The 24,830-nt window shown below is 26.6% G+C and overlaps 1 protein-coding gene across 1 annotated transcript; it reads right to left on the reverse strand.

Annotated features, from left to right (window-relative positions):
- Nucleotides 1–1,492: 1,492 nt before the first annotated feature.
- LOC145850038 (peroxidasin homolog) lies at nucleotides 1,493–24,170 on the reverse strand. Its single transcript, XM_082955182.1, has 16 exons — nucleotides 24,056–24,170; nucleotides 23,815–23,911; nucleotides 17,290–17,453; nucleotides 14,866–15,043; nucleotides 14,396–14,533; nucleotides 13,256–13,500; nucleotides 11,494–11,657; nucleotides 10,005–10,170; nucleotides 9,337–9,452; nucleotides 8,927–9,079; nucleotides 8,129–8,271; nucleotides 7,025–7,157; nucleotides 4,441–4,647; nucleotides 3,380–3,540; nucleotides 1,915–2,162; nucleotides 1,493–1,674 (listed from the first exon to the last, which is right to left on the reverse strand). The coding sequence occupies exons 1-16, from the start codon at nucleotides 24,168–24,170 to the stop codon at nucleotides 1,493–1,495; spliced, it is 2,610 nt and encodes an 869-aa protein (XP_082811308.1).
- Between the last annotated feature and the right edge of the window lie 660 nt (nucleotides 24,171–24,830).

The following is a 24,830-nucleotide window of genomic DNA, read 5'->3' on the forward strand; positions in this document are numbered from 1 at the left end:
ATTTTGTTATTACTAAAGAAACAAGCTGGTTTGCAGACATTTTTATCGCTAGCACTTTTGTCGCTTGAAAGATATGCAGAATCCCGTATTTTTAAGAGTTTTGTATAGTTTAACATTTTGTATTTAGTTGAGTAATTTTTTGTTAACGACTGATTTAAACAGAATTACGTTTAAAAAATCAATTTTTCAGAGTACTTGTTAATTAGTTTTACTCGTTAACCAATAGTATGCATATCTGCAAAATATCATGAATTTATAATCTTTTGTTGGTGTTGTCAAGTTAGTAACAAAAACCTATATACGACAATGTCCTGTATAAAAACTTGATAAAATAAAATACTTTGAAGCTTATGATTTTTATAGCTAATAAGAAATAAGAAATAAGAGTTTTAGTGTTTTTGATTTTGAAATAATTGTGTTAATCTACATTAGGTTAGTATTTTTTGTTATTTTTTCATCTAACATTTTTCTTAAAGTATAAACTCAATTTACAAATAAGTTAAATTTTGATCAATAATTTGTTTATATGGTCTAAAACTTCAAATTTAAACAAATAACTTTGTTTGTCCTATTAAAAAATAAAGAATACTTGTTTTCTATGAGTAAAATAAAACTATAATAACTTACCTGTATTATAAAAATATATTAGTTATTAAACTAAAAATAAACGTTTGTAACTTAACACTGATAAACAAGTAGTTTATTATTAATAAACAACGTAACATATGACAAACTTTTAAATAAAAACACAAAGGACATAATTATTATGCTGAAAAAAAAGTAATAAAACGTATACATTAAGTCTTGTGTAAAAAATTAGCTCAAACAAATAGTAACTTTTTTTTTATAGTAATAAGGACTTGAAAATATAAAATTTAAGGCAACCTTAATGAGGCAGATAAAACAAATACCAAAAATGTTGTTTCTAATAGAAAAAAGGTAATAATTACTTATTAGACAACTTAATTAAAATGCAGTTTTGGCCAATAAACTTTGGTTTTGTTAGTCAAAAGAATAGTGTGAAAAGAAAACACTTCGTATTAAAAAATTAGTTCTAGGTTTACATTACAGATTTGAATAAATCTTGGAAAAATAAGAAGTTTACAAATGAAGTCACGGATAGAAATGATTGTGTAAAAACTTTTAAAAACATTAAAATAACTACGGATACAGAAAATTATACACAAGTTGTGAAAATAGAAACAATTTACAAGACTTTGTAATTTATTAATGCGATGTTAAAAATAGTTTTTAATAATATTTATGAGAATGTGTTTCTCTAAAAAATTTTAGATAAATTTTTTTCTAACTAATGCTTAAAGCGTTTATAATAAAACACATTGACAACCTAAGAAAAAAATTACATACACGAGCTCAAAAGACTTCTTCAATCAACTGATGTTTGTCTACATTTTTGTAATACAAACAATCTTTGTATGTTCTTCCCTCATATCAGACGATCTCTAACAATCTGGATCTTTGGGATTTTTTTTTACTGCTCTTCTTCAGTGAGCATCTTCACTTTATCTTGCAACTTCTTCATCATCACCATCATGTCTTTCAACTCTTTCTTCAGTTTTTCCACCGTCTCCTCTTTATTTTCTTTCTCTTCTTTTTTGTCTTCTTTCTTCTTTTTGTCTTCTTTCGATCGTCGAGATCTCGATCTCAGATGACCTGGAGTAACATATAACTAATAATACAAACTACAATAAATGTAAAAGCTTTGACAGCTTGATTTTAAGTTTACTAAACGAGGGTTTATGTTATTATAGTCTGTAGAGATACTTAAAATTTTCTGTATTATATTAGATTCTTTAAAGTTGAGTTTATTTTTTTCAACTTAACAGGTTTAAAACCCACATAAACAACTGTAGTTATATACCAAACGTAGATGTTTATAAATATATGACAAACCAGATAAAGTCTCAGTATGATCACTTTCATCATCATCAGAACAAAATCCGTCGCATTCTTTCCACGGCGACAAATCGACCTGAGGTATCTGGTCACATGACACGAACTCCGACGATGATTGGACCAACAAGAACACGTCACGCGGAACGTTTGTGACTTCATCGGTGTTGCGGCATATGACGTCAGCTAATGAAGTTTGCTTGAGTGACGTCAGCTGGGCCGGACTAAATATTCCCGGGTTTTCGTACCTTGAGAAAGTTGTTTACAACAAAAACTTTTAATATAGTAATTTTATGTTTTAAAGATTTTTCAAAACTTTCAATTTTATGACTTATTTATGGGTTTTGTGCCCATATATATTTGCCAATTCATTGTATTGTAAATTATATGATTTACTTTTACTAGTTTTAAATATATAAGTTAGTTACTTTAAACACCTATGTTCAACATATAACAAGGTTTCATACAAAGCTTTAGCTTACTAGTGTTTTTAAGATTTTTAATAAAGATTTAATAAACTAACTTATTAATTATATAATTAGTTTGTAAAACTTGTAAGAACATAGTAATTAAGCTTGGTTGAGAAACCATGAAAATTTAACTTAAGTATTTCGAAATAAAAAAAAAATGGTACCCACTCCCTTTTAACAATTCTTTGAAAACAAGCAATGATAAAAATTTCATGAACTAAATATTAACTTAAATAAACGCAGTTCTTATATTTTTTCTAACAAACAAGGTATAAAAAAGTTTTTAGTGTATTGAAAATTCAAAAGAAGATCATTAACAAAAACAAACAAATAAGACAAAAATTTTTCCGAATTAACTAAACTTTTACTTTTGCTTAGCATTAAAATAATTCGCTATTTTAAATTATTATTTTAATAGTCGTTGTATGCAACTTAAACGTCGCTGTGTCACGGGTAATTGTCCAATAAAGAGGTAATATTTTTCACAAATTAAAATAGTTTTGAGTGATACACTTCACTGACAATAGTGACATTTGTAAATGGTTGAAATAAATCATAAATTTGACATTTAATATTGTCTATGAATATCTTGAATATTATCATTCCGTAACGGATTTTCCCTTGACTTAAGCTTTGTTCATTTAAGTTTTTGAAATTATGTCAAAGTTCAAAGTTTCAGACAACTTTTACATAACAAACGAGAACTTGTTAATATTAAGCATTTTATTTTTAAACTAGCTTTCCTGAACATATTTAAACGTTTCTTTAAGTTTCGTAAAAGTAATTCAAAATATGAATGTAAAATAACTATAAAAACACTTTAAAAGTTTTTTTGATGCTATGCCACTTATATTTAAAAATATAGTTCAATAAAAAAATTACTGTTACTCACTTTTACCCCAAAAAAGTATGTCATTTATTGGTGGTGAAACTAAGTAAAATTGTTATATAAGAATTCAAAACTAAGTTTCAAAGCAAAATTAAATAAAACAAACCAGAATCTGTCTCCGTCCCTCGTCCTACTGAACTGTTCTTTCAACAGACATCTAAGAGTGGGTCCTACTCTGGATCCTTCCAAAATGTCTTCGAGGATCATTCCAACAAAAGGATCGATGTTGTGCGGAGTTTTGTACAGCTCTTGAAGTTTGTTGCGTACCTAAATGTTTATTATATTTTAAAATAAATTTTATGAATTATGTTTGTATGTATATATTATACTGTGCGGGGTTCTGTACAACTCTGCTAGTTTGTTGCGCATCAAAATCACAAGATACCAGTATATCTATTTTAATCTGTCGTTCATAAAATTTGTTTTATGTACAAAAGAATCAATAAAATTTCTTTATACTTCATTTAGTTCGTCTTGTAAACTTTCTAAAAGTTTTAAAAAAACACTTCTAGTTTAGTACGTACTTAAGTTATTTGTTGTTTAGTTTAAAGAAAAATTAAAAACAATTAAAAAATCTTTTACTTAATATCGAAAAATAATTTTTATATTAAATATCAATAACCGAATACAAGTAGCATTTTATTGAATTTTATTTTATGAATAAGTTTTAGTTTTTTGTGCACCTTTAAAAAATAAACTGTATTTTATTTTTCAGTTGAAAAAAAGGTAAATATTTTACGAATTTATAACGCCTAAACTTTAATTTAATTTGTTATGCCTTTGTGAAAGTGTTTTCTGAACAAGCGTAAAAGTTGTCAAATTCTTAGCAAACTTTCTTAGTTGTGTTTATTGAGTAACTAATATTGTAAAAAAGCTTAAAAGTTTGACAAAATTAAACACATATAAAAGTTCATATATACATTAAAGTATTCATACAAACAAAAAATTTATTAAAATTTTAGGAACTACAAAGGTTTTCAGATTTAATAATGTCATACAGAATAAAATAATGCATTTTGTTAAAAGCTAACAAATTATTAATATCAAGGTATTGAAATAAATTTCAAAATGATAACTACATTTTTTAAAGCTACAAAAAGCAATTAAGGTATCATGGATAATGATACAACTCACAAAACCTATTCAAATAAAGTTGTAAACACAAACCTGTTCGCTTTTAATTTCTTCTCTAAGATCATCGAAAGTGTTGGCGAATGTGAGGTTGCAGTACTGTCTCCACTGATTGTAGAAGGGAAGAGCGTGATCCCTACCTCTCTGCACGTTCAATGCTCCCAAGTCTAATGCAACACTCTCCGCCAAAGCGAACAACCTCTCGATCAGTTCAGCGTTCATCGAAGAATCCGTATCTCGTTTCTAAAGAATAAAGAAATTTTTTTACTTGTATGGTTTACATTAATTAATTAGTTCATCAGTTTCTATTTTCTCGTTAGTAGGTTTAGATAGACTAATCTTTACCTAATTAAAGTATTAAGTTAACTATTTCTGAAAGAATTGTGTTTATTTTACTTAGGATGTACACCAACAGCTAGATACTTTATTGTTAGCTTGAGTTATCCAAAAGCTTTATATACTTAATGTGTAAGCTTTGCCAACAAAAGCTATATTTAAATTCTATAATCTAATGGAAACTAATTTAAGAATTATCTATTTTTCATAACTATGACCTGTAACAGTAGTTATATAAGTTTGTAGCGAATTGTTCTCAAGAAAAACAATGAAACTTTATTTAGACTGTCATCAAACTACCAAAACAATAAACTACTGGTAAAAACTACCAAACAATAAACTTGTAGACAGAAAAAATAAGTATAATACATAGCTTTATTGTGATATAACAGGCAAGATAAAATTGTTGATAAACATTTAAAACTGTTTGATCGTTAGAATTATATAACAAACTTAAATATTTGACATTTTACTGTATTATTAAGTTTACTAAAGGCTACGTAATTTACATTTACTTAAAAACCTATCACTAAAAGACTCAAAAAATTCTAAGTGATTTATAACAAAACTTTTAGCTTAAAAAACTTAAACATAGATGACAGACCTTGGAAACTTTTAAATAAGTTCAAAAAACAACTGTATTTGTTAAAATATTTGTTGTTAAACACTTTTTTGTGTTCAAGTTATGCACAAATAAAAACACGTGTCTTTTTAAGTCATATGGATTTGTTAAGATAACAAAGGCACATGTTTTTAGACATTGTTTAAAAATATGATTTTCTGTAGACAGTATTTTCGTGATTATTTATCTATTTGTGTGTAAAGTGATGCATTTTTTCACTTAGATCTTGCGGGTATTACTTATTAAATTTATGAAATATAATAACTGCGCCAAAGTTTATGTTGATTTACTGATGTTGTTTTAGGGCTTTTACCTTACAAGTTTAGTTACTATGTCAGAATACGTTCATACCTAATAACTTTTTAGAAAACAATATTTAATTTAGTAGCTTACTTATTGTAAAACTTTTTTTATAGAACTTTTTAGTTTATTAATTTTTTAAGCTACATTTGTTTTTTTTTATTTAAACATAAAACAGAGAATATATTAAGTTTAATTAACAATATATTTCAAATATTTTGTTGAGTTCCCTAAATGTACTTGTTCTAGATATTTGTTTACACAGTTTTCCTAACAAAAAAAACTTCAAGTTTTTAAAACTAGTCCTACATTTCTTATTTAGTCATTTTAAATTTAACTAGTTTACAACACCCTTAGGTTTTAAGCTGTCAGAATACTATGCAAAATTTATTTTTTTATATTTATCAAGATAATTTGGGGATAAAGTGAAAAAATAAATATTACTAGCCTGTTACAAAAGTTTTACTTAAAGTTTTGTTTAGATTCAGTAAAAAAGTTGTTGATCATTATTATATCAAAAAATTAACTCCAAAAAAGAAATGACTTCCAAAAAAATTCAAATATGTCGATTATGACGTATTAAGAACCGATTGTAAATGTTAGTGGTGAATTTACAATAGAGCCATTGATAATAGTAAACTCATACAAGTGAAATAAAGTCGATTGATAATAAGTATCAGGATAATTGAAGCTTTTAAAACAATGGTAAAACATACTAACGAAAATAGTTTAATTTACTTTATTTGTTATAGAAAAGTTATTTATATTTGAATGTTTAGTAATAAAACTAAATTCCCAAGGTAAAAAATGTGCTAAGTTCGTCTAATTATTCTAAAATTACGACTTTCAGCTGTGTTTTTACAACAAAAATTTTCGCGGTTATTTTATTCCCCGCACTGGTGATTAATACTAATGATGACGTAATTGTTTTAAACGTTCACAAATTGAAATAAAATTTTTTTTTAGAACTTTGGACAGCGGCTTTGCTAAAGTGCTGCAATTAATATTAAATTATTAAAAATAAAGTTAGTACTTATAATTGATCAGGTGGTCGCTTAAAGCTATAAACAACATTTTTAAGTGCTTACTAAATATAGTAATGGCAAAATTAAATTAAGTAATTATAGAGTAAAAAAACTATAAAAAAAGTTCAGTCTTTTTTCTCTACCATACGGATATGCATTTTAAGCTATAGGACTTAATGATAAAAATAGCAATACATTTTAAGTTAAGTGGTAAAGTTTAATACATAAGTTTTTTTAAACTTGTAACTTTTATCAAAATCTTTAAATTTAATTGTTTTCAATAAGTCAAGGTACGTTCGTTTAAAATATTTTGTAACAACACTACTCAAACACCAACTTTCATGGGTTTAGCGATGAGACCCCTCAACAGAGGTTCAATTCCCCCCTCATGAACGATTCTGAAGGGTGCGAAGAACGCGTGGTGTAGTTGTAAGTGACCCAATGGGTGTTCCTGCCATGTTGAGTTTAACCTAAATAAATCATTGATAGTTTAATAAACAACTTTTACATATCTGTATGGTGTTTTTATTTATCTTATATCAGACATTTTTTTAATGTTTTAACATTTTTTGAGCAATAAGCACTACATGTAAATATTCCTCAAATATTCCTCAAATATTTACATGTAGTGTTTATTGGTCGACAAAGCTTTCATCACGTGTTAGTTTAAGAATTTAAAGTTTTTTATTAGTTTTTCTACCGAAGTCATGAGAATATAGATGTAAATTCAAAAAAGCATAACTTAAATAAAAACTCGTAAGCAGTAGTAAAATATTGTTAAAAAATACAAAATATATAGATTTTTGAACATAAAAATCTATACAAAATTACAAATAAGTTTTCTGTTTGAACTGCTATTAAAATTGATTCAACCGACAAAACTGTTATTCAATTTCATGTCAAAATGGATTACTGTTCACGCTCATAATCACTCATGTGTGAACTTATTTGACGTTCGTTACTCAAACAATAAGCAAGTAAACTGACTCATATGAAAGCAAAATAACAGTGATGTTTTGAAAATCAAAGTGCTTTGATATACTGTTTATTTTTCTTTCAATCTTTGTTTTTATGTTTGTTTACATTAAGATCATTCAGAGTTTAGCTGTCGACTAAGTTAATACGATTATATATCACTAAACTAAGTCTTTGTTCTTCACATAATTTTTTGCTTAAAAGGTGTGAATGTTTGTGTTAAAACAAAAACTTATTTTTTTTATTTGATCTTATCACCACTATAAAGATTATCATTTTTTTATTTATAGTTAAATTTTGTAACAAAAAATATCTCGAAAGAAGTTTGAGTTACCCTTTCTGTACAATAAAATCTTTATACTATATCTAGCTGAAAATCTAACAAGTTTTTGTAACAGGTATTTTAACAATGTAAATAAACACATAAGTTAACGCAAAAAAACTGTAGTTAGAATAATTTACAAACCTGTACAGTATTGGGTTGATCATTGTGTGTCCGAATCTGTAAGCAGCAGTGGCAAACACATTAACAATCGAGGATGGTTGGTTCGGGTTGTAGCCCCCATAACTTTCCATTGCATCGTTACCTAGCAACTTGGGTAGCCAGTGCTGTTTTGAATATGTTTGTTAATTCTTTTTTTACATAATAATATGTTTGGTTTGAAAATTAGAAAAAATTATTTTTCAGAAAATAAAACTATATTAAGTTTACATTGTAAAAATTGTTTACGTTTATTGTAGTCTTATTTGTACGCTTTTGGTTTTTTTACTTATTTAATTTTAAGTGTTCACAAAATACTTATATCCATTATTTTTATAGTGTTTAATAACCAATTTTGCTAAATTTAAATGTGTTTTTAACTTAATGAAAAAACCCAAACTGGTTTCAGACTTTGGAATTCTCGAAAACACATCTCTTTTTAAAAGTTTGGTTTCCTACAATCTACATTTAAAAAGCTTCTAATTTAGTGATATATCAGGTTTACAAAAGACTTAGTTTGATCCTATGATTGAAAAGAACTGCGGTTTGAATAATAAATTGACTAAAATTTTTCAAAGTTCCCTTATTCAATTTTACATGCTAATCTAGTATTATTCTTCATTTAATGATAAACTTGTTTTCGATCAAAGTTATACAAAAAGTAAACTAAGTATCTCAAAAATAAACATTAGTTTCTATTAACTAATTAAAAGCTTAAATGTAATCAAATTATAAAAATAGGGATGTTACAAATTAAAACAAAGTAAATACAAAGTAACAAACATTGTAAGTGATGTGCTGCATTTTGGCGCCAACAATTTTCCTTGCTTCCGAGTAAATTACATCACCTTCCCAATGAGGGTTGAGTCTTTTCAGGTACCTCGCAATCCTGTTGTGTTCCCGCATAAACAATGTGTGCATGGTCGTTAGCCCCACCTAGTTGATATTTTATTTTTTTTCGATCCAATAAAAAGATCATTTTGTAAATACATAAAACAAATGAAGCTAGTTTCTATACATAATTTAAATAGACTGATAGTATCTAAAACTAATTATTTTTCTTTAAAAAGTCGTTGCTAAAGCTCGCTTTTGTATATTATAATCTTAAAAGTAGTTTATGGAACATTTATACACTCTTAGCAGTCGTAAAAAAAAAATTAGTTAAAATAAAGATACGGTATTTTTTTACTCACATGTTCATTAGCTCTGAGGTCACCAGCAAGAAAGCACGGAACACTTCTCTGTCTTGCTGTTTCACTATCTCCTCTTCTGCACTCTATAGGAGCAACTGGACGAATTACTGAGATCTCTGAAAGTAATATTCATAAATTAAGTTTTGAAATTATTTTTGAGAACATTATACAAGTTGTATATAATTTGAGAAAATCTTTATAAACTACTTGTTTTAAAATTTACTGAAATTGACTTTAACTTTTAATTATGTGCACTTGATTTGTAAAGTTGTTTTACTCTTTTTGATACAGAATGTATAATGAATGAGTCAAAATTTATTTGTTACTCACAAGCTTCTTTTACTGTTAATTCCGATAAATTAAAAGTACAGTAAACAAATTTAAAAGTACCACAAGGACCAAGGTCGCTGTATTTATTATATGGTAGGAGTGGTTGGTGTTAATTAAATAACATTTAAAAGTTTCATATATACATATACTCTAACTATAATATATATAAATTGCGTCAGAGTGTTTTTTGTTTTTTTGTATAACTTGTGTATCATTGTTTGACAAAGTACTATTTATTTCAAACCGTACTAGCTAATTACTAAGGAGTTTAGCTTTATGAAGCATATATTCTGTTTTTTTAACTACTTTTCTAAATAAACTATATAAATGAAACATACCAGGACCAAGGTCGCTGTATATGTTATAAGGTAGAAGTGGTTTATGTCCTGTCTCAAGAGCTTGCCCCTCCTTCAAAAGTCCCTCCTCATTTGTAAGCTCCCTCAAATTTCTACCTTCCTCTTCAGTGTTTCCGTAAACGTTTGACGCATCCAGGTACGATGTGATCTATAAAATATATATATATATAACTCCCAAGTCTTGATTTTATTTAAGCACATGAAAAAGTATAACGAAAATACAATGTTACATATAAAAGTTTGTTGAAAAAGTTTCATAGTACTTTGATAATGATCAGGTATTTACTTTTAAATAAATATACAAAAAACTAAAGAATAAAGTTTTTACAATCTAGTTGCACCAAAAAGCTTATTTATTATAAACTACTGTAAGTTTTTTTTAAATCGAAACATAACTAATATTGTTCGAAAGTTTTTAAATTCCTAAAGAGCGTTTAACTCGTTTATAAGCGATTATCGCTGCTTTAATGTGTTTATACGAAAACAACAATTACTTAACTTAATGACACATTACATGGTGTGTAAATACTTCATGTATAAAATGTTTCTTTATGCTTTAATTTATTTCTTTATGACATGCCAAGTATTAACTCATCTTGCTCACAATTTAAATTTTAGAACGTGCTGGGTAGTACTTTAAATAAAGTTTTATTTAAAAAAAAGAATGATAAGTGTCTAATTATCTATTCAGTTGAGACTTTAAAAGATAATGATGACATAATCTTTTGAGTTGTGAATTTTGATCAATTTAATATGTCACGAACTAAAAATTACTTGAAATTTTGCAAGCATGACTAATTGTATCTAGAGTTTAGATTTTATGTTGCACTTATTTTTTTTTAAAAACTAAAATAAGCAATAAGTATATCAATATTTAATGTATATATGAACTTAACTTTAGTGGAAATAGATGAATTCTAAAGTTAAATTACTAAATATTTCTTAAAGATAGGCATATTTTCTTTAATTACTTTAATTTATAGTTTTAAAATAAATAACAGACTTTCTTTTTAGGAATACTTATAGGAATACTAATGTAAATTATTTTAATGAGTTTTGTCTGGTACTAACTTTTGAATTTTTCCATTACAAAAAGTTCTAAGTGAACTTTTAAAAATAATAAGCTTTAAAATTTACAGTAAATGTTCGAAAATTGTTTATAATCTAAACGATAAAATACCTATAATATTTTATAGCCGAATTCATGAAAAAATAGCCAATGAAATTAATGAAGTAATGTATCACAGTTTCTAACTAAATCACAGTATTTTGTTATCATCTTCGTAAACGCCACCTTGTCAGATTAAAAAAAAAAACAAAGTAGCACTCTTGTATTGCTCCTTAAGTATTTAATTTATTATCTTGTTTGACAACTAAAAAAATAACGCTTCCTGATAGCCAAAACTATTTAAAGAGGCAACCAACTTTGGTACACTCTTGCTTAAATGCACAAGTTTCATGTTTTTCTTACCTGATTGATTTGTTCCCTCCTACTCAGCACGTTAAAGAAGACGGATGTGATCCCACTTCCACAGACCGCGGACGATCTGGTGAACTCCATGCACCCTCCCCCGTTGCCATGGTTACCGTGGTGACCGTGGTGGAACCTCCCGTGATGGGGGTTTTCCCCGTCCACTGTTGAGAAATAAAACTATATAAGGTCTAAGATTCAAAGTGTTTAAACTGATAAAACAAACTAGTTTGTTGATTTTAAGCTTACTGTTATGAAAAGTACAGGTAGCGTTTATTAGAATATGCAAAACTTAATTATTAAAAATTGACTTAATTATCTATGTTATACAACTAATGTTTCATTTTCCTTGTACGTTAAGTTTAAACATTCTAACAATTTAATAAACTACCTCTTAATTTCAATCTTTTTCAACCAAAACTTGTAATAAATACTTTATTAATGTATATTTCATTACAAAATTAAGTAATTTCGATAAAATTTTATTTAAATTTAATACTTTCAGGTATATTGGTAACGGATGTGGTCACTGGTTAATGTTTTTAGTTACAAATTGTTCTTACTACATTCTTTTTGCTCAGAGTTTAATGAAAAGAAAGCGTTTGAAGAAATAAAAATTTTAAACAACCGGCGCAAAAAAAGTATTTTGAATAGTCTACAACACAAAATTTATAGTTTATAATCAATTACTTTTCATTTTTAGATTATTCTTCGAATTCTTGTCCAACATTTTACTACTTATTCGAAATACAAAATATTTATAGAAAAAAACTATTTTTCAGTAGTTTTAATTTTTTATGATGTTTTCATTACAACGAATACTTAAAATCATTATTTTAGAACGATTTAAACTATACGTTTACTAATAATTTTTTAAATTTATCAGAAATATATTAAATAAATATAAATAATTATTCACTAACAATAAAATTAAGCTTGTAGTATGTTGTAGGAAACCGTAAGAGGTACTTGACAACAAAGAAAATTGGCAGCGTTTTAATACAACTTAATGATTGTTTATAAAGAGTGGAGTTCAAGAACCTTTCTTTTTGTTTAAACTTAAACTAAAATATTTTCAAGTGGATATATTCTTTGTTAGAACACAATAGCGAACTCATTTAAACTGTATGAACTATTAACTGCTTAAAACTTGAATTGATGTTTTTATATAAGTTCAAGTTATAATTATTTCTAAAATTAAGTACAAAGTTATTATGATTAATTTTGTACTAAGCAATGATCGTAAAAAGAATAAAAAAGGGTTAATAGCCAAAAACTTCTTAACATTACCTACGATATGTTTACAAAAATCTAAATAGCTTTGATTTTGTTATTTTATTCGATTGTTTAATACCGTATACAGATGTTGTGGTAAAATCAAAATATTCATAAACTTAAGTCTTACAGAATGAAATGTCAACTTTTAAATAGTTATTTTTTATAACAATTTAGTAGTTCAACATTTTTAATTAAAAAAATTACTTAAGATATATGCTTGTAAATACAAATTAAAAAGAAGCCTAATATATTTTTGAAGTTTTTTTTTGAAATTAAAGCACGATGCACAGTAATGCATAGTTACCAACCATAAATAGGTTAACAAGGTGCCTCTTTGTCAAAAGAAACTTCACAAGCCGTAATAAGTAAATATTATATGAAGTAGTATCATTATCTAACCATGAATGGAAACAAGGAGCTTACTCTCACATAAGTCCTTGCAAGCCCTAACAAATAAATATAATTTGTTGTTTTGTTATCTTACCGTGAATAGGAAAGCACGGAGCTTCTCTCTCGCACGAATCCTTGCAAGCAGTTCCGGGATCGGAGAACCTCTGAATGCTGGGTGCCATGGCAGTGAAATCGAGGTCGTGATCCAGGAACTGTCCCCACTGCATGACCATGTGTGTGAGTTGCTGGTCACTAGAGGCGCTCTTTCCCATCTCTCCGTTCGACATCAGCACCCCGTACGACACTGACCTTGGCGAGGGTAGCGGGTGGGAGTTGTACCTTTTTGTTATTATTCAAAATAAAAAATTAATTATATAAAAAGTGTATTTTAAAGGTTTTTTTTGTTTATACTTAAGGTTTACTACTACTTATTTAGGGATGTGAGTTTGTTATCAGAGATATTGAAACTCAACATAATTAGAAAGTGTATATTAAATAGTACTGCATACGATTCTTATCAACTATAAAAACTGTTTTTTCTTGTGCCAAAGATAAAACTAACTTTAAAACATTTTAAGTTTGTTGGTCATAGGTATTTTTTTTATGAATAAATTTGACGAAAATTTATCTTAAAGTTTTACAAAGTTTTAGTTTTGTTTAATATAATTAGTATAATCTTATAGTTCATTAAAATAGTTACGCAAAGACAAAAATCTGTTTTAGATCTTTTGACGTCAGAAACTTTTAAGAACAAAGGAGTTTTTGTCTGCTTTACATGTAACCAGACGTTTGAGCTTGAGAGTTGTGTTAAATGTGTCATTTAATCAAAAACAGATGTCTGGCTAAAAACCTTTAAGAATCTATAAAAATAAAGTCTAAATTTTTAATTATTGTTATCACTTATGAAGTTTGTTTTTGTATTCGAATAATAACTATTAGTCAACATAAATACGTTTAGAGTGTTTTTTAAAGTTAACTTTATGGCTGTAAAATATAGTTTTACGTAACATTCATATAATCGCATACTTTGAAAATGAAATCGCTTGAAAGTATGTCACCTAACATCGCAAAGTATTTGAAATGGGTAAAATATTAATATACTGCAAAACAGTTTAAACATATTAACGCCTTGTTGTACAACTACTCAGTTTTAAGTTGATTGAAATAAAGTAAAAAGTATAAGCTAACAATTTACAACAAACAAAAATTAACAGACAAATTAAGAAATACTTACGTTTTGTTAGGATTCCAAGCGATAGGATTATTGAAACCATTTTCATAAATGGGTTGCAGGACTCTGTGAAACGGGGTCAAAGATGCTCCCCACATCGGGTGTTGTAAATTGTTGCAGGTTCCATCTAGTGTTCGGTACCTAAGTTTTTATATTAATTTTACTTATAAATAAAAAATAGTTTGTATAACTTTGTATGCAATAATGTATTAAAATACAAGATATTATGTGTATTAGGTTAATATTTGTTTAGTTTAATACGCTGTACACTTTCAAAAGTCTATATGTATCTGATGTCCATAAAACATAGTGGTTATTAAACAAAAAAATAATGAAAACAATTTAGTACAATTTTATACGCAAACATAGCATGTTAATAAAATTAAGTTTTTAATAATAGAAAGTTTAATATACATATAACTAATAGCTAACTTATTAAAATGTATAACAACTAACTAAAAAAAACAACTAACTTTCTGTGATAGCAGAAATTTTTCGAACAGTTTGGTTGTGTCCGATACGTGGAACATCCAGATAAATTTGCTACTAATTCGATAACTTCCGGCCGGATAAACGAAATTACGTCATTGTCCTGTGACGTGATTATTGTTTCTGTTTCTGCTGTTGTTTCGTCATCAACTTGGTTGAAATCTTTAATTCATTTAAGTTGTTATTAGAGCATAGTAAGTCCCTACTTTTTTATTAAAAACTAGTTGTTGTTGAATAACTGTTAAAAATACAGACTATGTTTGCATTTTCGATAAATTATTAATGGATTGTAGTATAATTATTTTTTAAAATTGTTAAAATAAATGTTTCAAATTACCCATGACATCTACAAAAAAATTGTTTTGCAATACATTTATGAGACAAAATTATAGAAATTATATTTGTAGAATTTTTCTAGAAACTAAAGTTTCATTTATAAAAACTACATAATGACATATACACTTGAATAGAATGTTTTGTTACGCTCTAATTTTATAATATTATTATGAACTTAGTTGTACATTCAACGTTTTTACACATATATTTTGCAATGAATTAAAGTTTAAAGTGTAGTAATACAAAACTTTTATGAATACTACATAAATATAAGTTTAAGCTAATGAAACTATGTATACAATTTTTATATAATGCTTACGTTTAAAGTGTGACAAATGTTGAAGTCATATACGAATTGACTAAATGTTGTACTGATATATTAAAGTAACAGAATAATATACCATTTATTTGTGTCACTCATAAACTATCTTTCTGAATTTAACTAATTCACTGCTTCCACACAGAACACTACATGTTAGTATTAAAAAGATCACTTTAATCGGCTATAGCTTAGTTTGAGTGGATTTTCGGTATTAAGCGGATTTAAAATGTCGCTTTCAAGGAAAACCTTTAATTGGTCATTAGTTGATTCTTCGATGCAGAATAATGTTGTAATTGACCTATTTTAAACACAATGTAGGCAAAAATTACTTATGTTCACATTTTCTTTTTTATAGTATTTAAGCTTTACTAACACTTACTCTGAGTTATATCAACACTAAACTTTCGTAACTTGTATAAAAAAAAAGTATGGAATTTTTTAGGTGTATAATACTTGCAATAAAATTAAATCTTAAAGTAACCACATTATTTTTACAGTTGTATAAGAACCATAGCCTTTGTAAAAAAATATATATTTAAAGTTTTTGTTAAACAAATATTTTAACTCTTAATTAAGGCTGTCTCATTCGACAAAAAAAAAACAACTAATTTGGTCAATACAGTGCTTCCTCGCTAATCCGGTCCTCGCTAATCCGGTTCCTCGCTAATCCGGCCGGTTTTAGTCAAGAAGTCGACTTTATTTACTTTAGCGTTTAATTTCATTTTACTTCGAAAAAGTATTCAATTTACGTTTTATAAGTATGCAAATAATATATTGTTACGTCATAATAAAGTATCATTTGTATAATCTTAAGTTTTTTTTCATACTTTCCCGCTCAGTTGTAACAAACTTGTTTATTATTCATTTGCAATTTTTCTGTCTTTGCTAAGCAAGTTACACTTTAATATACTACAATCAACATATCTGGTTAAAAAATGGATAAGACAGCAAAGAAACGAAAACGCGTTCAACTAACAATTGAAAACAAGTTATAAGTTTGCGAAATGGCAAACAATAATGTGCCTAAAGCTGTTATAATGAGCCAGTTTAACATTGGTAAGTCAACTTTAAATGACATTTTGAGAGGCGAAGAAAAGTTCAAGTTCGAAGAAAATATTGAACTTATAAAATTTTGTTTCGTTTAGTTTTGTCTATTTTAATTCTTTTTTCTTTGAATAAAGTAAAATAGATTAAATTAACAGAAATTTTATAGTACGTTTTGTTATATACATTCATGATATAACTAAGGTAGATAATTTGTAAAAAAAGCGATATTTTGATCTTATCCGGCCAAAGGCAAATCCGGCCGTATTTTCAAAAAAATCTTGCCCAATTTGGCCGGATTAGCGAGGAAGCACTGTACTATAAAAAATATTTCAGACTTTTTGTTTTACTTTTGTAAAGTTTTTATTGAAATTAAAGGAATAAGACTTATATAGAATCTAGATCAGGGTTTTCAAAAGTGGGCTATAAGCATTAAAGAGGCCAAAGGGGGGAGGATCGTGTAAGTAGTAAAAAGGCCACAGGGGGACTATGAAGTCATAATTTAAAACTTAAATTAGATATTTAGGAGTTAATGATGAGAAGCAAAAATAAAAACTTAGGAGTATATGGTGTTAGTTTATGAGAATTTTTGTCAAAGGGTACCATAGCTAATTTATTTCTTTAAAGGGAGCCTTATGAAAAAAGTTTGGTAAACCCTGATCTAGATGCTATACTTTTTTTTTACGAATTAACATTCAAAACTAACCAACGACTGCTTGAGGAGTGTCCCTCCTAGCCCTTCTAACGCAACACTCGATTACTCGAAGTGAAACATCGAAGACTTCCGCAGCTTTTGCCATATCAACAGCTAAGTTTGAGGAGGGAAATCTCATCAAGGATAGTAGATCACCTGCTGTTTGCTTGTGTTTCCTGTTTGTATTGTGGGTATATGTTTATATTTTTTCAAAATAAAGTTTTTATAAAGTTTAGATGTTTATTGAATTGTACCAAATAAGTTTAACAATGATTAGCAACAAGTCTACTGCTGCTTGCTTGTGCATGTTGTTGTATGTTGTTTTAATAATTCAATTGTTTTGAAATGCTCAATCATTTATTAGCAACTTAAATGTGTATTTCTTGTTTTCCTTAAACATTGTTTCATTGTCATAGTTTTAGTGCACTGAATTTATTTTATGTTTAACTTAGTATACTGTCTTTGATTTAGTTCGATCTCTTGTAAGTTGTGTTTATATATTTGAATTCTTTTTCATTGCATATATAGGTTAGTGATGTTCTTAAAAGATTATAGTGCAACAACTATGTTTTGCTAAGTAAATTTGAGTTTTTTCAACGATAAAAAATACTTTTTTCTTAAAATGATAGGACTGTTTATAACACAGTAAATTAGATTGCTTTTTCGTAATTTGCTGATTTACATAAAACTAATCAATAAATTTTATATAGTTTAGAAGTATAATTACAAGGTAATGCATTTAAATGTACATAAATGTGATAAAGTTAACTAATAAACAATATCAAACTTGTTAACTGTTTTTGAATTTAAATTTACAATAAAGAAATGTTTAACACTATTTGAGAATTAAAACCTTTGTACTTTTTTAAAAATTTTGTATTATACTAAAACTTTAAGCACAATTTACTAAACTACAACTTTATTTTGTCAAGTTTATTTATTTTTTAGATGATAACTATAACATTTTTTTGTGGTCAAAACCAAAACAGCAACAAAAAATATCATTAGACCTCACAGTAGAACACACATAAGTTTTTGAAAATTGTACCACCTAGAAACATTATGTGTATATATATATATACTTATTCACAATTGTACCACCTAGAAACAGTTTCAGTGCCTAGACACAGTAACCACAAACCCCACAAAAGTTGATTTATTGCTGAAATGTGCGAATTTATCAGCTGCTTACTTGTAATATTTAATGTCGCAGTAAGTACGGCACATGTATACGTTTGAATGAGACAAAGCATAATACAGCACGTGTAAGAAATTGATTGTAGATATATTATGATTGTGTTTGGGTTTAAACTGTTAAACAAAAAAGTCTGACTATTGCCTCATCCTATGTAAACTATTTTTTTGTATGACGTCATGATTAACTGTCAACTATTTTGTTTGTGAATATCGTGTAATTTAAACGCTTTGCACTCGGATGACTAAAGACTTGTAAAAAAAAAGAAAAAACCCTTAAAGTTATTTAGACTTGAAACAATTTTAAACATATGTTCTAAAAGTAAACTCGTTTGAATTATTTCTAAATATTTTAAAATCATATAATTTTGTCAAGTGAAAGATACTTATAACTTTTATTATTTTTAAAATAACTTTAAGTTAAATGACTTATTTATGATATGATGGAAATAAAAACTAAACCCCTCAAAAAACAACCTTAAAACTATTAAGCTTTGCTATTTTTACTCGGCTTTATAAGATCTTAAATTACGGTGAAAAGTGTATATTTGAAGTATATTGAGATTTATTAGTCGCTTTATCAAGTAATTCGATATAGTTTGGGATTTACTGAAATTGAAATAAATTGTATTAAGACCACCATCGGTTAAAAAAAACAAAAGCGTTTGATCAAGTTTTTATTTATGGGTACTACTTTTGTTAAGTTTGTATGTTTAAATATTACTGTTGTATATAAGGTGAAACAAAATATTTTAGAATTTTATTTAAGTTATACTTTTTTGGCGAGTACCATAAAAATTAAATAACATTAAAGAAGTATTATAAACATTAAAAAGCAAATCACTTACGTACTTACACTACTATAATAAAAAACAAGAAATGATAATTCGAATTTTATCAAAGTTGAATATTGGTTATTACATTTGCGCTGTGATGTCATATAAAAACTGAAACTTATTGTAAGACCACCTTGCTTGCTAGATGTGTGACATATTTTATATATGAAACAGGCGTGAAATAAATACGATTTATTTTATACTTACGAGGGAATAAGACAGGCGTTGGTGAAAAATATAATTCTAACAGCAGCATATGTTATATTGTGATATAAATCAACTAGATAGAAAATAAGCTAATGTTCAGTATAAAAACTTGCATTTTAGAACTTATGAATATGTTTCAAACCTGTTTTAAAAATACTTTTTTTCAAATATTAGCTAATTAATAAAACAAATAGTTATAGTAACTTTTAAGTACACTAGTATTTTTGAGTTTTAAAGCTAATTTCCTAGTTTATCTAATTTTTTTAGATATTTGTTTTATAAATATATTTCTATCTAAAACAATAAGACAATTTATTTCATTAAACTATTTTTTTTTAAGAATTAGTGAGTATATTGCAAACTAAAACAAACAGTAATCTCCAGTTTATCTATTTCTTTTTAAAATAATTAAAATCTTTTACACAAAACCTGGTTAAGATTCGTAAAAAGATAATAAAAAATTATAAATATTTTGTTCATATTTATCAAAATTTTACATCACAGAATGATTTATTGCAAACTAATTACGATTGATTACTGATTTGCGTGTTTGACTTGAATATTATTGTATACATTAAATATATATAGTTTTTTTATCATTGATAGCTTTTGATTTGTAAAAAAAAATATTTTTGCTCAATAAAATCTGAAAAATTTTTTGTAAATTATAAACTTAATAAATTATAAGAATTAGTGTTTAATTGCTTTTAACAAGTTTAAATCTAACTAATCTAAACATTTACTTCTTGATGAAAACTTAAGAAACTGATCCCTATAGTATATATTGAAATTTCACTTGCTCTAGTCTTTAAGCTTTAATGTGATGTAAAAACATTTTTTAGACTTACTTCTAAAGTTAAATTTCATTCAAAAAATGTTTTAAAACTTTTTAAAATAGTAGTTTACTATATACTTGTAAGTTTTAAATTAAGTTAATTATTGTTTAAAGCAGGGTTTCCCAAACTCATTTACTAAATCGCCCCCTTTTCAGTAATTTGAAAAAAAATCGCCCCCCCCCCCCCTGATTTCACAAAATAGTTTTTCTTTTGAGTACAAACTTTTGAGCTAAAAAAAGTTGTGTTCGAAAAGTATTTTAATCTGGTACTTCTTATGCACGCACTTTTGTGTTCAAAGTAGTTTACAGGGCTTGAAAAAATAATTTACAGTTATTTTTTTAGAAGCCCAGTAAAGTGTATTACAATACTTAATTATTAAAAAGCCTTGTGTTATCTGTAATCAATCCTGTTTAAATATGAACTGTTTTGAAACTAATGAAACTTTTAGGTCAGTGGTGGACAATTTTTTTAGTCAGCGATTCATATTTACTAAAAAATGTTTTCTATTTTCAACTCGTTAAAAAAATGTAATTGCGGGCTGCATGATTATAAAAAAATAACAAATAAGAAAATTAAAAAACTCGAGCAAAATTGTAATAAACTCATGTACTACTATTGTGATCTAGGAAATAATATTGTGAACTGAAAGCGAAACGAAAGCGTATTTCAAAATATTAAGTATCAAAAAACTAAATTTTATTTATTATGCACAAGTAGTTTTCAATTTACTTAGCGAGTCGAAATTCGACTGGATCTGCGACTGGAACTAACCTTACGTTACCCATCTGAAATCTTAACTGTAACCTGACATTACAATAATATCTCATTTAACAAATTTCGGAAATTAAGAAGTTAATACTAAGTAACTTATTTAAGCCGCACAAAACTCTTAAATTATTTTATAAATAAGCATATTTTAAAATAACTATACCAGAGATTAAAAAAACTAAAAAAATGAACAGTTTATTATACACATAAATTCTAGTTTGAGGAAGTTTGACCGACTGGTTGATTTTCAGACATGAAAAGTGGTTTCATCAACAGCTTCAGTTAATGCAGTAAATTTATTAATTTCAATACAAGATATATTGTAAGCAAGTTAGTTGTAAAATTAAAAATTTGATTTTAAACTTTTTAAACTGTTTGTTTCGTAGTAGAATACCATGAAATAGTACTTGATTTGGAATAATATTTAGGAAACTAAACCTTAATTCTAACAATTTTTTTTCTTTATTTTAATTAAAAAAAATCCAATGTTTTACACTTAATTCTGTGAACAGAAAGTAATCAATTAAAAAAAACTTTTAACTAGGCTAAAATTTTGTTTTGTAACTGTAGCAGTCTTTTTGATGGCTTATTTAATTCTGTTTAAAAAGTTTTATTTTTCTAGCTATTAGCCTATAATAATTTAACAGAGGAAAATAGTGAAAAACTAAAAGCTAGTGGTGAAGTATTAAAATAAACTAAGTATATTCCAATTGCTAATATAATTGAATTTAGAAAAAACAAATAACAGTTGTATTAATAGTCTAAAACTCCTTATATAATAATACTTTTTCAACAATAAATCAAGTTAGAAAATAAAATTGAGTTTAAGAAACTTTTAAATGAAAGAGTAGAAGTCATTTAAAATAGAAACCTCAAATTTATAATCTTTTAAAATAAAAAAATTCTTTTTAGAATTTAAACTTTAATGGTTATCAAAATTTTACAATCAGATAATAGTTATATAGTTATATAAGTTATATACAGATTAAACAAGTAATAACAAAAACCTGTCAAATAAAGGTCTTTCAAACAAACATTTTAATTTTATCACTATGCTATAAAAACTTTTAGTGTAATGTAAAACGACGAATATGAACTACAAAATTAACCAGGTCAAAATAAAACTATTAACAACTTTAAAACATAAACCATTTAATAAACATAGCAGACTTCCGCTTAAGTTTGCACTTTGAAAAAAATTAAAAAGTGCAAACTAAAAATATTTTTACCATATTTATTTTTACAAAATGACAAATTTCAATATGCTATATGCAATAATGTTATGAATAAACATGAAATCCACTAAAACATAAAACAAACTTTCATTAAAATAAAACAGATCTATTGAGCTAACAAATACTATATATATTTTGTTTTATTAATATTTGGTTAGTAATAGACTTTACTTTAGTTATATATTAGAAAATATAAATTTGCTCTTTTTATTTGGGTAAAAAGTGCAAACTAAACAGGAAGTCCACCGTAATTAATATTTATTAGGCATTATGCAAACCTGTTGTAGAACAAATAACTTAATAAGGTTGTTATTATAAAAAGACTACTTAACTACAATACAAACCAGGTTAAATAAGAAGTTTTCAAAAGATCAAATCAAATTAAAAAACTTTCATAAAATAATGTCTGCTACTGAAGTCTAATATAATGTGAAGGATAAGGTTCATGACTGCTTGCAAGTTTTTCTAATATGATTCTAAATCAGTAAAATAGAGCCTTAAGTCACCTCCTTTATAAATATCTAGATTAGATCTTTTGCTCAAGATGTTGATAACTGAACTGAAAGCCTTCTCAACAACATAGCTAGAAGAAAAAGCTATAAACAACAATCTAAATTCCTCTTAAATGATTGGATACTTTTGCCTTAGTTTTTGTTGAGTCCAAAAGCTTTCATATCGTTCTTTGGAAGAATTTACTTTAAGTTTAAGGTCAGTTTGTAAGTCAGAGAAGGTTTCCTGTATGTCATTTATTTCAAAAGTATCTGCCTCAAGGGGATCCATATTTTTATCTATATGATAGCTTTTTTGTGTCAAAATTAATTGTACTACTTAATATGTTAAAATCGTTAAAAATTCCAGATTTTTTCCAGGTTTTTTTTTGCCGAACTTGTCAAGTTCCAGGTTTTTCCAGGTTTCTAGGTAAATTGGCAACCATGTATAGTTTTATTTCATAGTCTAACTTGGTGACTTTTCAAAAAACAACTGGATATATCATGAGGTGATAGTTAATAAAAAATGACATAAATTTTTACAAACCATTTATGATCCCAAATAACATATATGTAAGGTTATAAAATAGTGAGAGAGATTTCAATCATCTATGATATATGTAATTGTTAAACAAGGAAATATATGAATGAAAATGTAGTATTTACGTGAAAGTAGGAGTCATAAGCACTTGATTTTTTTTTCTATTTTTTACATAATTAAAATTATCTTTTTTGTTTAAGTTTTACCTCGGGGTCAAATAATTGATAGCAAGCTAAAATTAGTAAAATAGCAAGAAAAAAAGTAAAAATCTCATGACAGCCCAAAATTTTAAAATCGCCCCCTTTTCGCCCCCTTACTAGTTATCGCCCACCCTTTCGCCCCCTTACTAATTATCGCCCCCCAGATTACTAAAATCGCCCCTAGGGGGGCGGTATCGCCCACTTTGAGAAACCCTGGCATAAAGTAACTTACTTATCGTTGAGTGTTGATATTGTATTGTTGATTGCTCTGTTCACGACTAAATGGGCTCTTCTCATAGCATGGTTCAACGAATCAATTGTTACTATCGCTGTAATAAGTATTGATTGTAATATTATTTATTATGTAGTAGATTCTTTTATTCTTTTTTTGCATTTGATAAAAATGCTGTAAAGATCACAGTCGTAAATTTGAAAATTAAACTTATCTATGTTACTTATATTTGTTTACAAACCACTTTGTCTCTTGTTTCTGATATTAAATCTGTTTTCTCCAGTTGTTTCTTCTCTGATCAAATCTCTTTCGCCTTCGTTGAAAAATGCATCCAGTATTATTTCATCATCAGTCATAACTAAAATGTTTATAATATAATGTATTTAAAATAAATACAGTTTTAATACCAAAGTTAATAAATAATTACATTGAGAGTATATAGCTTAAAGTTTTGTTTTAGAGAAATTTTCAAAACAAGCCTATAAAGTAGTTTCAAAACTTGAAGTCAATAACAAACATAAAAACAAATATACAATAGTTTACTAGTTTACTAGGTCAGTTTTTATGAGAATAACTTGTACTTAAAGCATGTTCTAAATATAGTTGCTAGTTTGATTGACAACTACCTATATGTAAATTCCTTTTATGACCAAAACAAATGTAAACCACTATTTAATATTTTACAAAAAAATATTTCTAAAATAAGTCAGTTCAATTCAGATTAGACGTGAATTTTTATTGGTTTATTAAAAGTGCCGAATTTAGCTGAGTATTTTCTACAGATTTTTATTAATTGACAATTATTACCAAACGCATTTTTTATAGTTAAAATAAATTAAGCATTTTGATTATATGTCAGCATGATAAGTTACACAGCTGTAAAATTTTATGAAGATTAATTTGTTTTGCAAACAGTCATTGCTGTGTTTCGCAATTTTTAGCATACCTACTATTGTTTTTAAACTGTCAGTGCAATTCAATGTGAACTACAGCAGAAGATTATTTAATAGTTTACC

This window comes from Thalia democratica, chromosome 2 (assembly GCF_965202585.1).
Source record: "Thalia democratica chromosome 2, ktThaDemo2.hap1.1, whole genome shotgun sequence".
NCBI classification, from domain to species: Eukaryota; Metazoa; Chordata; class Thaliacea; order Salpida; family Salpidae; genus Thalia; species Thalia democratica.